At 42.3% G+C, this 17196-nt stretch overlaps 1 protein-coding gene across 1 annotated transcript; it reads left to right on the forward strand.

The window, feature by feature from the left end:
- The first annotated feature begins 4490 nt into the window (after positions 1–4490).
- On the forward strand, positions 4491–16958 carry LOC144891730 (uncharacterized). Its single transcript, XM_078776131.1, has 4 exons — positions 4491–4527; positions 4726–4779; positions 9314–9364; positions 15520–16958. Exons 1-4 carry the CDS (start codon positions 4491–4493, stop codon positions 16956–16958), a joined length of 1581 nt encoding a protein of 526 aa, XP_078632257.1.
- The last annotated feature ends 238 nt before the right edge of the window (positions 16959–17196 follow it).

Genomic DNA, 17196 nt, shown 5'->3' on the forward strand with positions numbered 1-17196 from the left:
CATTTTGGCTATGGTTGCGTTTCAAAAACTTTATACGATCTATGCAATTGACCTGAGTTCTCAAAAAGAAACTATAAAGTCTAATAGAGTGGATACTTCTCTATACATTGAAAGAGGGGAGAGTGACGAGGTTAATACATATTGTTAGCTTTTGGAAGAAACAGAATTACAGATTAATACAGATAATGGTGTTATGATTAATATCACATAGATTTTTTCTCATAAATAAATGAGGAGGAAAGAACCGGTATATGTTAATCAAATCAATCTTAAGAAATTAACATCTTGTATTCAAAATCAAAAGCCTTGTATTATTAATGTTAATACAATTCAAAGAAAAGGAGCAGTAAGAATTGATGTTTTACTCACAAGAGAGCAGGTAAAAACACCAAATGATGTTGGATCACTTAAAATTAAAATGACAAAACCAATGTTAAAGAAATATTCAATACAAGAGGGAGGATTTCTCCCGTTTCTAATTCCTTTAATTGCTGGTTTAAGTGCGGCGGGAGCATTGACTGGTGGTATTTCAGCAGCGGTAAAAACTGCTAACGAAAGGAAGGCACAACTAAAAGCTCAAAAAGAATTGGAAAGATGTAACAAGGAGTTGGAGAAACAAATTAATGGAAGTGGTGTAATTGTGGATTTTGCTCAAAAACTTGAAAGTCTACCTGATAAAGCTAGATTGTTGGTTGGAGATATGCTTTCCTCTATCGCTCAAGCGGGTGTTAAACTAACTAAATGGGGTAATGGATTGTATCTTTCTCATAAATAAATGGATAAATGGTTTAAACAATTTGGAAAGAATACAACGTCAAAAACATCAACAAATCTTATTGGTATCCTATTATGAGAAAAATAATTATAGATACAAGAATATCTCAAAATCCAGATGAGTATATGTATAATATTCTTTGGGGCTCAAACTCAAGGGTAGCAAGGGATGAGGAAGGAGTTGAAGAAGAGAAGGAGGAAAGAGAGAAAAAGGAGAAGGAGGAAAGGGAGAAAAAGGAGAAGGAGAGGGAGGAAAAGGAGAAGGAGGAGAGGGAGAAAAAGGAGAAGGAGGAGTGGGAGGAAAGGGCAAAAAGAGAGAAGGAGGAGAGGGAGCAAAGAGAGAGGGAGGAAAAATATAAAAAGATGGAAATCAGTGAGATTAATAAAAGATTGAAGGTATTACAGCAAATAAATCAAACTCAACGCACTGAGGAGGAAAATAAAGAAATGAAAAGTCTAATGGAAATATTATTTTCAAGAATAACGACGTCAATGTCTTCACTTTCAGGGAGGAGATTTAAATGAGAAAGTGGGGATACAGAAGAAGAAGAAGGAAAAGATTATGTGGTTGATGATGTTGGTGTTATTGACTTTAGTTAGTTTTATTTGTAAATAAATGGAGGAGAGAGTGAAGGCATTGCTTAGGATTCTTTATGTTTTAAAAATAAAGATTGAAATGTATATGTTAAAAACCAAAAAGGTTTTGATACTCTGTCGGAATTTTTCTGATAAATAAATATGAGTTATTGTCTCAAATGTAAAAAGAAAACGAAATCTAAAAATATCTCTTATGTTAAAGCTAAAAATAATAGAGTTTATCAAAAAGGAATATGTCAAGTGTGTGGCTCTAAAATGTGCCAATTAATCTCTCCTAAAAGTGGAGGAGACATACAAAAGTTTCTGTCAGGAAGTAAATTTACAACAACTGGAATTCCTGGGGAACTACATCTACCTGGATATTCTTTCTGTGGTCCAGGAACAAACTTGGATGAAAGATTAGATGAGGCTGACAATCCTAAACCTTGGTCTAAACCTATAAATAGGGTTGATGAAGTGTGTATGAAGCATGATATTGCTTATGGGAATACCACTACATTGGATGAAAAACATGAAGCAGACAGAGAAATGTTGTATAATTTGTCTTTGATACGAAATCCTACATTGAGAGAGAAAGTTGATAGGTTTATTGTGAAAAAAATGATAAGTGCTAAATTGAAACTTGGTCTTGGTTATTCCTCAAAAAACTATTAGGCTCTAATGATATCATCAAGACTGAGGAGCTTTTGGCTAATGAATTACATAAACCTATAATCACAAAGTTTAAAAGAAGGAAAGTTTATTCTAAATACACCGACCGCATATGGTCCGCTGATTTAATCGAACTAAATAATGATAAGGGATACAGGTATGCTTTAACCGTTATTGATTTGGGGAGTAGATTTGCCTGGGTTGTTCCTTTGAAAAACAAGAGAGGTAATACTCTGATGTTAGCCTTCCAACAGATATTTAATAAAAGTAAAAGGAAACCAAAGAAATTATGGACTGACGAGGGAACAGAGTTCTACAACAAAATATTTATGAAATTTCTTAAGGGGAAGGGTATTAAATTATACAGCACCTTTAATGAAGGAAAGGCAGTTGTTATTGAGCGTTTTAATCGTACTTTGAAAGAAATTATATAAAAAATTCACACAACTCGGTTCTCAACAATGGGTATATTTAATTCAGGGTATTGTAGATAATTACAATAATACAGTTCATTCATCAACAAAATCAAAACCATCGGAAACATTTACAAAATTAGAATATGAAAAGGAGATTAATTTGAGAAAACCCAAGTTCAAAGTTGGTGATATTGTAAGAATATACAGATGGAAAAGCCATTTTGAGAAAGGTTATACAAAAAAATGGACTAATGAATTATTCAAAATCGTTGATGTAATGGATACAGTCCCTTGGACTTACAAATTATATGATATGAATGGGGAAGAAATATTGGGTTCATTTTACTCACAAGAATTACAAAAAACAAAACTGATAAGCCATTAAACAACAACCATCCATACTCTAATCCACCCCACCCAGATTAGTTAATTTAATTACCAGTAAAAAAAATTAGTAATCAAATAAGAGAATTAATTTAAATACCGGTGAGTTGGGTAAAAAAGATGGAAATATTTTTGAGTGGACGGAAAACTTTGATGGTTGTCAGGAAAATATATACTTTAATTTTAAAATGGTGTGTGGCACTGGAGGTGCTCAAACAAGAACATTGAGGGAGGTTTACCATTTTATCTTAGCTCAGTTAAAATATCTTGATAAAGAACCAAACTCAAACATATACTTTGTTAATATATTAGATGGTGATGGTAGTGGTAAGAGAATTAAATTATTTCCTACGCATAAACAAATATTTATAGGATCATTGTTTGAGTGGGTCAAGGATGATCCGCCAGTGTATAAGTGTCAATAATAGAAGAAGGATTATAGGTCTATAAGGCCAGAAGGATCACAGGTTCATAAGGGGAAACAAATATTTGTAGTGTTTGAGTGGTCTAATGAACAACATTGAGGATAGGTGCTCTAGCTAAAAGGTTCGTAAAGATTAGGCTGGGAGAAATAGAGGTTCATAAGGGTAGAAGGATCATTGTTTGAGTGGTCTAATGAACAACATTAAGGTTAGGTGTTAGGTTCGTAAAGAACAGGGTGAGAGGAAAAGAGGTGTTTAGGAAAAATGGTAATATCTAAAAAAGCTAATGGAAAAAATGAGGATGAGAGGAAAATTAACATGTAAGTGAATGGAGAAACGAGTGTGAGAGAAATAGGGGTGTTTATGGTAAATGAGGGTGAGAGGAAAATTAACATGTAAGTCAATGGGAAAATGAGAGTGTCCCAGGAGCAACATTTATTCCCTACTCAGGTAGTAGTGAGATAATTATTTTAATCTGTCTGCCTCTCTGACAATCCAACAAAATTGAAAATCATTCCTGATTGATTGAATCTGTTTTAAACTGTCATAAAGAACACAAACAACAGGCATGAAATACTAATGCACATTTTAGAACAGGTGGTGGAACAGACATTGCTTCAACGGTGTTAAAACCAGAAATTCCAGAATTAATTAATTTTTTCAACTTTTGCACTCTTTCTTTTATTTAAATTGGATGACTTACTTTATTACTGGAGAACACAAATGTCCTCCTTTGCACTTCCAAGAACCTCCAGTTTTGCAGTTCTTGGATATGTTAAACGTAATTAAGAGACGCACTCACATGGGACGACCAATACTTTATCTCGACAAGGATTCCCCATCTGCCCATGTTTTTCGGTTTTATATGCAGAAAATATACAGAGATATCAAATGAATCCAATGAAAATTGACGATTTTGTGACCTAGACCTTTTGACCTATTGCCCTCTTGACCTATTGCACCTCAAAAACGACAAACTTTTAGTTTGTCACTGCCTCCACTGGGTGTTAAAATTTTGTTTGGATCAGCGTACAACTCCTGCAGGCGATTAACATCCATACACACAGACAGATTGATAAACAGACACGGGTAAAACGATAACTTCCTCAACCTTTGGTGGTTGAGGTAACAGCAAGGATGTAATACAGTTTGATACAAATTCATTTAATTATTTATCATCCACATTTTCTTGAAAAACAAGTCTTCATTCAACTCGGTCCTTTCACCCTGAAGTTGTTTACCCACAATGTCTCGAATTCCGAGTGAACTTCACATCTGTGCAGGTAATTCGTGCCCTTTAAAATGCATGCTTGTCGTGGAGTACTTGTCCAGCATCTATTGTGTTTGGTAAAATGTGGAGAATCTCAGATTGTTCGGGAAAGAAAATGTTTCTGTTAAATGCAGGAATGTCTGTTTTTATCATTTTAGATTTTATCTGCACACAAACTTTGTCATGAGTCTGTCATGTGATGTGTTTGCAGATCTTCAAATGATAAAGATTGAACCTGAAGTTTTGGAAGCTTTGGATCAAAAAGGTGATGACAATTTTTGGACTCTTTCAATTTATTCTGTTTCCTATCCATTTATGAATCACTTTGTAGAAATTATACAGTAATGCTGAAACTATGGTCGTGTTCCTGGGGTTATGACCACATGAGGACGAATCACTGAAAAGAGCTTAACTCTGAGGCGTACACCCAACTTGGTATTATCTTTTCATGCGTGCTGGAAGTCTCGAAGCCTCATCTGATCGGAAAGACATGCAGGGGTTATCCAAACCCAACAGACACAGAAACAAATATATAGGCACGACAAAGAAATGCAATAAATAATGGGTTTAATGAAGATAAATGCAAGAGTAATAAAAACGAAATAAATGGTGAGGTGAAACTAAATTCTAACTGAGGGACCCTCCATACAGACACAGAGACACGACAAGGGAAGACAAATAAAAGAAAATTCGTTTTTGTGGTGCATTGGCCGGTACTTAGCCTGGCGTCCCCAAACAGCCCTTGAAAGCATGTTTGTCGACAGACAGGAGTCACCGCATGGGAAGCGCACAAGATGGCGTGCAGTCACGCACGTAGCAGCCACCGATCTGCGGAGCGGCAGCCAAAATCCCTCCTCCTCCGATCGTCACGATCTACCGGGCTCCTACCACTCGCCTCGCTTGCGCGTAACGCTCAAAGCGCAGCCACCTCCTACGAAGACACAGGGAGAGTGATATAAAACGTGACCGTCGACTATCAAAGCCAGGCCCAGAAGAGCAAGATGGCGCAACAGCTTCGCTCTTTCTTCAGCTGTTGAATCTTCCACGTTGACGTCACACTCTCTCCAATCACCGAGCCCGACTCAATCATCCCATCACCCCTCCACCAATCATGAAGGCCGGGGCGTGGCCTCCTCGTTACGAGTCATCGGGGGGCTTAGTCCAATCTCTTCAGATGACGTTGCTGGTCGTGAGGCGGGAGTTACGTGCTGATTGGCAAATGTGATGGGTGTTGATTAGCCCTGGCGTCGTGGTGAACGAATGAGTCCATTTGTTATAGTTGTTGTTTGATGGGCTTTTTAATTGGAATAAAGATGGAGGGAAGATCACAAGGACAAATTACACACTGGGGAATTAATCTTTAAGCCCTACAATTAAAAAACACAAAGCCATGCCACTTATGGTGACATGCAAACCCTCTTACCCAGACAGACGGCCTACTTATGTACAGTCACGTGAAAAAGTAAGTACACCCCATTTAAAGTTTTGACTTTTTCAACATATTTCAACATACAGCTATTTGATCTTCATTTCAACAATATTGAGAGATAAAGGTGATATAATATAACAAATATCATGAAACATTTACATTTTGTAGTCCATTGTATAATTTAAATAAACATAAATGCAAATTTCGCATGTGGAAAAAGTAAGTACACCCCTACATTTATCACGACTTCAAATACCTAAAATTAGAATCAGGTGCACCAACTCAGGTGCAAATGTTTCAAACATCGTCAGAGAGGATCTTGGAGGAACCTGTCTTATTTAAACCTCAGACATTTAGTTTGGTTTGCTCTTTGTTGTTGAAGTGTGCGGCGTCACCATGCCGAGATCAAAATAGCTCTCTGAGGCCTTCAGAAAGAAGGTTATAGATGCCTAGGAGTCTGGGAAGAGATTTAAAAAGATCTCCAAACAATTTGAAATCAATCAATCAACTGTCCGGAAGATCATCTACAAGTGGAGAAGACTCCAAACAACTGCCAACTTGTTCAGGCCAGGCCGCTCCAGCAAGTTCAGCCCGAGAGCAGACCGCAAGATGCTGAAAGAAGTCTCTGAGAACCCCAGAATGTCATCACAGGACCTACAGGTAGCTCTTGCCACTGTTGATGTCAAAGTGCACGAGTCTACCATTAGAAAGAGGCTGCACAAATTTGATCTACATGGGAGGTGTGCCAGGAGGAAACCTTTGCTGTCCAGAAAGAACATCAGAGCAAGACTAAAGTTTGCCAATGAACATCTTGGCAAAGACCAGCACTTCTGGAACAATGTGCTCTGGACAGATGAGCCAAAGGTAGACCTATTTGGCCACAGTACCAGAAGACATGTTTGGCAAAAGCCAAAGACAGCATTTGACCACAAGAACCTGATACCAACTGTAAAGCATGGTGGTGGAAATATTATGGTTTGGGGCAGCTTTGCTGCATCAGGGCCTGGGCAGCTCACCATCATAGAATCCACTATGAATTATTCATTGTACCAGAGGGTGCTTGAGGATAATGTGAGGCCATCTGTCAGAAAGTTGAAGCTCAACCGAAGGTGGACCTTGCAACATGACAATGACCCTAAACATCTATCTATAATTCCAGTAATCTCTGTGTGTATGTTTGTATGTTTGTCTGTGACCGCTGTTTCTCGACAACCACGGGTCCGATATACTTTAAACTTGCCAGGTATATTGCTGGGGACCCGAGGATGTGCCTTTTCAAGGTTTCATATTAATCGGAGAAGTAGTTACCGAGCTATGTCCAAAAAACGATTCAACCAATCAGAGAGCAGCGAGCTATCACGTGTGCCGAACGTGGCGAACAGACTCTGCCTCGGACGGCACATTTGAGAGCGTATTCATTTATTTCACGTTGGCAAACTATGTTGCCGCTATGTTGGCGTTAAACGATGTTTTAAAACTAATTAAAACTAATTTGCGATTCTTTCGCTTTCCTGCGCGTTTGTGCATGCTATGGCGATTTCTTTACCAAACTCCGCAAGCCGTTCGCTTTGGACCAAACCATTTCATGTAAATAGAGGGGGGGGGATTGTCACCGTACTCGCAAGCCGTTCGCTTTGGACCAAACCATTTCATGTAAATAGAGGGGGGGGATATAATTTTAGATATAGATATAGTACGGGCATGCCCTAGTAACAGTAAATCAACAAGGAATGGCTGAAAAGAAAGAAATGGAGGGTTCTGGAATTGCCAAGTCAAAGCCCGGATCTAAATCCCATCGAGATGTTGTGGTGGGATTTGAAACGAGCTGTGCATGCAAGAAACCCCTCAAACATTGCCCAGCTGAAAGAATTCTGCATGGAGGAGCGAGCAAAAATTTCTCCCAGTCCATGTCAGAGACTGGTAGACAGTTATAAGAAACGCCTACTTGAAGTTGTTTCTGCCAAAGGGGGCAATATCACCTATTAGAGCCAAGGGTGTACTTACTTTTTCCACATGCGGAATTTGAATTTATGTTTATTTAAATTATACAATGGACTACAAAATGTAAATGTTTCATGATATTTGTTATATTATATCACCTTTATCTATCAATATTGCTGAAATGAAGATCACATAGCTGTATGTTGAAATATGTTGAAAAAGTCAAAACTTTACATGGGGTGTACTTACTTTTTCACGTGACTGTACATCGGGATGGCCTCACTTGGCACCCGCAGCATTCCAATCGACACAATTCTTTCTCGACTAAGACAGTTCATCCTTTACCCCCACAGACGTAACAGTATTTAACAACTTTGCTGTTCAATGCTTTGCTTTTGCCATGATATTCTGCCTGGGAGGGGAGTGGGTATATTTGAAGGAGTGGTGCTGGGGGAGGTTGTGAGGAATGGTTATTCAATAAAATTTTCACAAATACAGTGCCAATAGAAAGTCTACACCCCTTCAAAAAATTTCACCTTTTGTTGCCTTTCAGGCTGGCATTAAATTTCATGAAACCAACTTTATCCACCTTTATTTACACACAACTTCCAAGTGAAAAACAAATTCTACAAATATCAGAAAATTAATTAAAAATACAAAACGAGAATATCTTTGTTGAATTAGCCGGGCAACGCCATGTGCAGCCTCCAACCCCTTCCACTCCCTCATCCCACCTTTGTCCCACCCTCTCCCCTTGCCCACCCTTGTCCCACCCTCTCCCCTTGCCCTCCCTCATCCCACCCTCTCCCCTGCCTCCTCGCATACCACAACCCTCCCTCCGGATTCCCACCCCACCTTTTCCATCCCCCTCCCTCCAGGCCACACCAATCACACCATACTCCTCACCCTCCCTCTTCCCACTTCCTCCCACCCCACCTCTCAGGTCTCCCACCCCACCCATTCCTCTTCCTCCTCCCTCTGGACCACCAACCCACCAATTTAACTCCCTCATGCCACCCCACCACTTGCCTCCTCCCACCCCCACCCCTCCAGAATCTCGCCCCTTCCCCTCCCTCGTAACCAACCTGCTACCCCTCTTCCTCTCCCTCTCCTGTCACATACCCCTTCCCCTCCAATCTCCCACCCCTTCCCCGTGACAGGTGGTGGCTCGAGTGTTAAATTTGATTTGTGAGACGGCTATTTAAAACCCCTCGCAATGTGTATCATTGTTTAAAGAAAAAAAATGTTATCCTTTATCTATTGCCAACATTGTCCCAATGTCTGTGTGCTGTTTGGGTATTTTTCATGCATAAACATATTTGCTTTTTTATGCAATTCCTTAATTTGTAACGTTATACCTCTTTGATTTGTTAATGCATGGAATATTTCCTTACATTTCAACTCTGTACCAATTCGCTTCTTTTTTCAGTTTCCTTTGTGAAGATTGAACGACCTGATTGGGATGCTGTGGACACTGCAGGTAATAATAAAGTTGCTTTCCTTGTATTTTTATCCTTGTTGAGGTTCACACTTGCACATTTAAAATATACAAACTTCAAGTTCCCCAACACTTGATGGAGTTTTGGTAACTTGTGAGTCATGAACACTTCAAAGCTAGAATTGATCCTGGATTGTTTACGCTTTGTCGATTAATGCTGGCATATCCACGAAGCAGCCATGGAGATCAAACCCACACCAATGACGGAAATGCAACAAGCTTTCATGCACTCACCACCAAGCTTACATGCACTCACCACCAAGCGTACATGCACTCACCACCAAGCTTACGTGCACTTTTTTTGTTTTTGTATACATAATCGAGGCTCGTGAAAGAGCTAACATTTATCACACAAACAAATCAAACAGACAAACAAACAAAGTATATTGTTTGTAAGTTGCAGTAACAAAGTATCACAAAGTAACAAACAGGTTGGAAAAAGGGGAGCGGTAGACAAGATGGGGAGTGAAGGGGAAGCACAACATAAACATTAACACAACATTTGTGAGGGACATCGGGAATGTGTGGGAGGGAGAGGGCTTGGGGGTAGGCGGCGTGGGAGGGGGGGGGGGGTGGGAGAAGTATAAACAAAAGGACATCAAGGACTTCCAGGAAAGAAGTTGGTATTTCAAAAAAGAGGATTTGGGGTGAAATTAGCGGGGGTAGAAAAGATCAAGGTTTTGGATGGGGGAAGATAAGAGATGGTGGTGAACTGCTGTTTTAAAGACCTGGAGGGAGGAGTGGGATTGAAGGGAGTGGGGGAGTTTGTTCCAGAGGCGGGAGAAAAGAGGAATGAAAGAGTGAAGGTGAGCAGAGAGTCTTGATTTTGGCAGTTTAACCATAAGAGGGTTGCAGGCAGATCTTGTGCGACATGTAGGAATATTTGGGGGACAGAGCCCAGAGAGAGCTGGAGGAGCAAGGCCGGAGAGGAGTCGGTAGAAGACAGAAAGACCACCAACCTGCCTGCGGTGAGTAAGTGAAAGGCCCTCGGAGGTTGCGTCATCGCGGGAGATTCCAATGATTCTGAGCGCTTTGGTTTCAACAGCATGAAGACGATCTAGGTGTGATGCAGGAGCACCAGCCCAGAGGGGAGAGCAGTATTCCATTGAGCTGCGGATGAAAGCCTTGTATGTGGTGAGGAGCTCAGGTGTGCCAAGGAAGGACTTCGCATGACGGAGGATGCCCAGTCGGCGACTGGCTTTGGAGGCCAGCTTGGAAATGTGTTTTCCCAGGAAAGATCATGGCAGATGGTGAGACCCAAAAGCTTGAGTGACAGAACTTCTTGGAGAGGATTATTCAGAAATTGGATGGGACGGTTGTCCAGTCGGTCCTTTCGGAGAGACATCGTAAGAGTGTGAGATTTGTCAGGATTGAAAAACATGTTCCACTTGTTTGCCCAGTCAGTGATTTTGTCCAGGTCTGCAGAGAGTGAGGAGGCTGCAGACTGCCGATCTGAGGGATGAGGAATGGAGCGGCAGAGAGTGGAGTCATCAGCAAAGAGATAGAGAGGATTTTCAAGAGAGTCGGAGAGATCATTGATGAAGACAAGAAAAAGCACGGGGCCCAGAACACTGCCTTGGGGAACTCCAGCCTGAACAGGAGGAGGAGATGAGAGAAACCCATTTAGGGCCACACGTTGACTACGACTAGAGAGGAAGTCCGCCAGCCTTGCATGGAGATTTCCAAGGATAACTTACCACCAAGCGTTCGTGCACTCACCACCAAGCGTTCGTGCACTCACCACCAAGCGTTCGTGCACTCACCACCAAGCGTTCGTGCACTCACCACCAAGCGTTCGTGCACTCACCACCAAGCGTTTGTGCACTCACCACCAAGCGTTTGTGCACTCACCACCAAGCGTTCGTGCACTCACCACCAAGCGTTCGTGCACTCACCACTAAACGTTTGTCCACTCACCACCAAGCGTTCATGCACTCACCACCAAGCGTTCGTGCACTCACCACCAAGCGTTCATGCACTCAACACCAATCTTTCATGCACTCACCACCAAACGTTTGTCCACTCACCACCAAACGTTCGTGCACTCACCACCAAGCGTTTGTGCACTCACCACCAAGCGTTCGTGCACTCACCACCAAGCGTTCATGCACTCACCACCAAGCGTTCGTGCACTCACCACCAAACGTTCATGCACTCACCACGAAGCGTTCGTGCACTCACCACCAAGCTTTGTGCACTCACCACCAAGCTTTCGTGCACTCACCACCAAGCTTTCGTGCACTCACCACCAAGCTTTGATGAACTCACCACCAAACGTTCATCCACTCACCACCAAACGTTCGTCCACTCACCACCAAACGTTCGTCCACTCACCACCAAACGTTCACGCTATCACCACCAAGCGTTCGTGCACTCACCACCAAGCTTTCGTGCACTCACCACCAAGCTTTCGTGCACTCACCACCAAGCTTTCGTGCACTCACCACCAAGCTTTCGTGCACTCACCACCAATCTTTTGTGCACTCACCACCAAACGTTCGTGCACTCACCACCAAACGTTCTTGCACTCACCACCAAGTGTTCGTGCACTCACCACCAAGCGTTCGTGCACTCACCACCAAGCGTTCGTGCACTCACCACCAAGCTTGCGTGCACTCACCACCAAACGTTCTTGCACTCACCACCAAGTGTTCGTGCACTCACCACCAAGCGTTCGTGCACTCACCACCAAGCGTTCGTGCACTCACCACCAAGCTTGCGTGCACTCACCACCAAGCTTGCGTGCACTCACCCTCAAGCTCACATGCACTCGCCCTAAAGCTCTCGTGCACTCACCACCAAGCTTTCGTGCACTCACCACCAAGCTTTCATGCACTCACCACCAATCTTTTGTGCACTCACCACCAAGCTTTCGTGCACTCACCACCAAGCTTTCGTGCACTCACCACCAAGCTTTCGTGCACTCACCACCAAGCTTTCACGCACTCACCACCAAGCTGGAAAAAGGAGGGGTGGGAAAAGGTGAGGAGAGGAGTGATGGGGGAAGGTGAGGAGTCATGGAGAGGGGTGAAAGAGGGATTGGGGGGGGAGAAGGGAGAAGTGAGAGGAGAGTGAGGAGTAGAGAGGAGAGTGAGGCGTGGAGAGGAGAGTGAGGCGTGGAGAGGAGAGTGAGGGGTGGAGAGGAGAGTGAGGGGTGGAGAGGAGAGAGGGGTGGAGAAGAGAGTGAGGGGTGGAGAAGAGAGTGAGGGGTGGAGAAGAGAGTGAGGGGTGGAGAAGAGAGTGAGGGTTGGAGAAGAGAGTGAGGGGTGGAGAAGAGAGTGAGGGGTGGAGAAGAGTGTGAGGGGTGGAGAAGAGAGTGAGGGGTGGAGAAGAGAGAGGGGTGGAGAAGAGAGTGAGGGGTGGAGAAGAGAGTGAGTGGTGGAGAAGAGAGTGAGGGGTGGAGAAGAGAGTGAGGGGTGGAGAGGAGAGTGAGGGGTGGAGAGGAGAGTGAGGGGTGGAGAGGAGAGTGAGGGGTGGAGAGGAGAGTGAGGGGTGGAGAAGAGAGTGAAGGGTGGGGAAGAGAGTGAGGGGTGGAGCAGAGATTGAGGGGTGGAGAAGAGAGTGAGGGGTGGTGAGGAGAGTGAGGAGTGGAGAGGAGAGTGAGGGGTGGTGAGGAGAGTGAGGAGAGTGAGGGGTGGAGAAGAGAGTGAGGGGTGGAGAGGAGAGGAGGGGAGAGTGAGGATTGGAAAGGAGGTGAGAGTGTGGAGGGGAGAGTGAGGATTGGACAGGAGAGAAGAGTGAGGATTGGAGAGGAGAGGTTAGGTATTCTGGTTATTTTGGGTCTTTCGGGGTCTTAATGGTCTGAAGGGATGTTGATGGTCTTAAGGGTCTTGGGGGAGGGGGGGATCTTCAAAGTTCTAATGGGACTCAGCAGTCGAAAGGGTCGAAATGTATATTCCAATCGTAAGTAATTAATTGAAGTATGTAATTAATAGCCAGGATGCAACCAATAATCAAACCAAGTAATTAATAGATGCAATGTTACACAGCTTCACCGCTTCACGGACTGTGTTTTTGGTGTTCTATGTATTTGAAGAAGATGAGGAAAAAGAAAAAAAACATCAGCATTTTAATAAAATAATTAAAAAATGAAAAGCCTTCATGTCGAAAGGCAATCATTATTCAACCCCTTTGTGATGCCACTCCAAATTGAGCTCAGGTGCATCCAATTTCCTTTGGTCATGCTCAAGATGTCTCTACAACTTGATTAGACATGATTTGGAAACAAACACACCTACATATATAAGGTCCCACAGTTTACAGTGCACTTCAGAGCTGAAACTCTGCCATGAAGGAACTGTCCGTAGAATTCCGAGAAAATTGTGAGGAGGCATAGATCTGGTGAAGGGTGTAAAACAATTTCTGGTGTTGAAAGTTCCCAACAGCAAAGTGGGCTCCATCATTACAAAATGGAAAGAATAAGGATCTACCCAGACTCTTCTGAGAGCTGGCCGTCCGAACAAACTGAGCAACCAGGCAAGAAGGACCTTGGTCAGGGAGGTGACAAAGAACCCAATTATTACTGTGAAACTTGAACTATAGAAGTTCTGAAAGAACTATAGAAGTCCTTGACTGAAATGGGAGAACCTGCAGGTTGGACAAGTCTCTGCACCACTTCACAAATCTCGGCTTTATGGGAGAGTGGCCAGACAGAAGCCACTCCTGAGAACAAGGCACATGACAACATGCCTGGTGCAAAAAGGCATGTGAAAGACTCAAAGCATGAGGCAAAATATTCTGTGATCTGATGAGACGAAAATTTAACAATGACCTGAATGCAAAGCGCAACGTCTGACGGAACCCGAGGACAACTCATCACCCATCTAACACCATATCCCTACCGTGAAGCATGGTGGTGGCAGCATCAGGTTCTGGGGATTCTTTTCAGCGGCAGGGATTGGGAAACTTGCAAGGATAGAGGGAACAACGAATGCAGCCAAGTACAGGCAAATCTTTCGCGAGAACCCGCTTCAGAGTGCAAAATACAAGTACTGCGGTGAAGATTTATGTTCCAACAGGACAATGACCCCAAGCATGCAGCCAAAGCAACACTGGAATGGCTTAAGAACAACAACCTGAAAGTTCTTGAGTGGCCCAGCCAAAGCCCAAACTTAAATCCCATTGAGAATCTGGAAAGAATTGAAGATTGCTGTTCACCGACGCTCCCAATCCAACTTGACAGAGCTTGAGCAAATCTTCAAGGAAGAATGGGAGAAACTCCCCAAATCCAGATGTGCAAAGCTGATACAGACATACCCAAGAAAACTCGAAGCTGTAATCACAGCCAAAGGCGCTTCTACGAAGTACTGACTCAGGGGGTTGAATACTTATGTAAATTAGATATATAGTTCTGTTCTTCATTTTTTTTTTTTTTAGTAAAATATTAGGATTGATAAAAAGGTCAAAAGATCAAAGTATAAAATCGTCAATTTTCATCGAATTGCGGAGAAGTTTTAAGAATTTGCACACTGGGTCAATGAATTGGTTCATCTATGAAAAACTAGAAGCCGGTTTTTTTTGTTTTTGTTCATTCAAAAGGTCAAGGATGCATAAAATGGTAAATTTTCATCCGATTGACTTGATTAAATTTGAACAGAATTTGCAGATTGCATCATTGCTTTGCTCTCCTCCCCCCACCCCCCCAAAAAAAAATATATTGGAAGCCGATGGTTTTGAGGTCAAAAGGTCAAAGGTCGCAAAATTGTTGATCTGCATCTGATTGACTTGAAATTTCAGGAGGGTTTGCATATTGAGTCACTGAAACTTATTGATGTCTAAAGGGTAAGGTCGCATAAAATCGTCAATTTTCTTTTGCTTTTTTGTTTTGCTGTTGTTTTCATGTTTAACATACAGAAGAGGAAGCCTGAATACAAAGCGGACGCGGATGGTCGTTGCCTCCTTAGATGCCTGCTCGTTTCTTTTTCGAATGATATGTTTTTCTTTCATTGCAACAAACCTCTGTTTTTCTAATTATCAGATTGTTTTAGAAATGTTGGACATTCGAGATGGACTCCAACTGTCCACATTGTATTTTGAAGGAATAAAGATCATTTGTGTGAAAACTTTGAATGACCCATTTAATAACCAAATCAAATTCATGTTTGTTATTCGTTTTTCACCCTTCAACTCCTCCTCAGGCAGCCAAACTGAGCATACTCAAAAGAATTCTGATACAAGTGTTCCAGGCTGCGTTCCTAATGTCCAAGTCAGACCTCGCTCAGAAAAACAAGAACAGCAACCGTGCTACAAGAAACCTCAACACAACTTTCATAGAACTGAATATGCTGATAAGTTGAGGAAGCACAGAGAAAAATCTGTTGTTGCTAAGAAGTCATCCCACACATCAAAGTTTTTGCAACGAGAGCTGAAAAGATACATGTTGGGAAAACATCACAAGTGCAAATTTTGCAACAAATCATTTTCAAAATCAAGTCTTTTGAAAAACCACAGGCTTAATCACACAGGAGAAAAGATGCACAAGTGTACAGTTTGCTACAAGACATTCACGCAGAGACGCACTTTGCAAACTCATCTTAGAATTCATACTGGAGAGAGGCCTCACAAGTGCACAATCTGCAACAAGACATTCACGCAGTCAGGACATTTGCATTCTCATCTTAAAATTCATACAGGAGAGAAACCTTACGAGTGCACAATCTGTAACAAGACATTCACACATTCAGGCAGTTTGCAGTCTCATCTTAAAATTCATACTGGAGAGAGGCCTTACAAGTGCACAATCTGTAACAAGACATTCACACAGTCAGGCAGTTTGCAGTCTCATCTTAAAATTCATACTGGAGAGAGGCCTCACAAGTGCACAATCTGTAACAAGACATTCAGGCGGAGAGACCGTTTGCAGTCTCATCTTAAAATTCATGCAGGAGAGGGGCTTTACAAGTGCACAATCTGTAACAAGACATTCACACAGTTAGGCAGTTTGCAGTCTCATCTTAAAATTCATACTGGAGAGGGGCTTTACAAGTGCACAATCTGTAACAAGACATTCACACAGTTAGGCAGTTTGCAGTCTCATCTTAAAATTCATACTGGAGAGAGGCCTTACAACTGCACAATCTGTAACAAGACATTCATACAGTCAGGCAATTTGCAATGTCATCTTAAAATTCATACTGGAGAGAGGCCTCACAAGTGCACAATCTGTAACAAGACATTCACACAGTCAGGCAGTTTGCATTCTCATCTTCGAATTCATACAGGAGAGAGGCCTTACAAGTGCACAATCTGTAACAAGACATTCACACATTCAGGCAGTTTGCATTATCATCTTAGAATTCATGCAGGAGAGAGGCCTTACAAGTGCACAATCTGTAACAAGACATTCACACAGTCAGGCAGTTTGCATTCTCATCTTCGAATTCATACAGGAGCGAGACCTCACAAGTGCACAATCTGTAACAAGACATTCATGCAGTCAGGACATTTGCAATCTCATCTTAACATTCACACAGGAGAGAGGCCTTACAAGTGCACAATCTGTAACAAGACATTCACACATTCAGGCAGTTTGCACACTCATCTTAGAATTCATACAGGAGAGAGGCTTTACAAGTGAACAATCTGTAACAAGACATTCACACATTCAGGCAGTTTGCATTGTCATCTTAGAATTCATGCAGGAGAGAAACCTTACAAGTGCACAATCTGTAACAAGACATTCATGTAGTCAGGACATTTGCAATCTCATTGAAGAATTCATCCAGGCTAGGGGCTTTACAAGTGCACAATCTGTCACAAGACATTCACGCGAAGAAACCACTTGCATTCCCATCTTAAAATTCATACCGCAGAGG

This window comes from Myxine glutinosa, chromosome 1 (genome assembly GCF_964187855.1).
Source record: "Myxine glutinosa chromosome 1, kmMyxGlut1.1, whole genome shotgun sequence".
NCBI lineage: Eukaryota > Metazoa > Chordata > Myxini > Myxiniformes > Myxinidae > Myxine > Myxine glutinosa.

Excerpts from the sequence above, each read along its gene's own strand:
- LOC144891730 (XM_078776131.1), top strand. The coding sequence starts at position 4,491 with ATGTCTCGAATTCCGAGTGAACTTCACATCTGTGCAG. Across the intron at positions 4,528-4,725 it reads TGAACTTCACATCTGTGCAG|ATCTTCAAATGATAAAGATT; the intron begins GTAATTCGTGCC and ends ATGTGTTTGCAG. Across the intron at positions 9,365-15,519 it reads GGATGCTGTGGACACTGCAG|GCAGCCAAACTGAGCATACT; the intron begins GTAATAATAAAG and ends ACTCCTCCTCAG.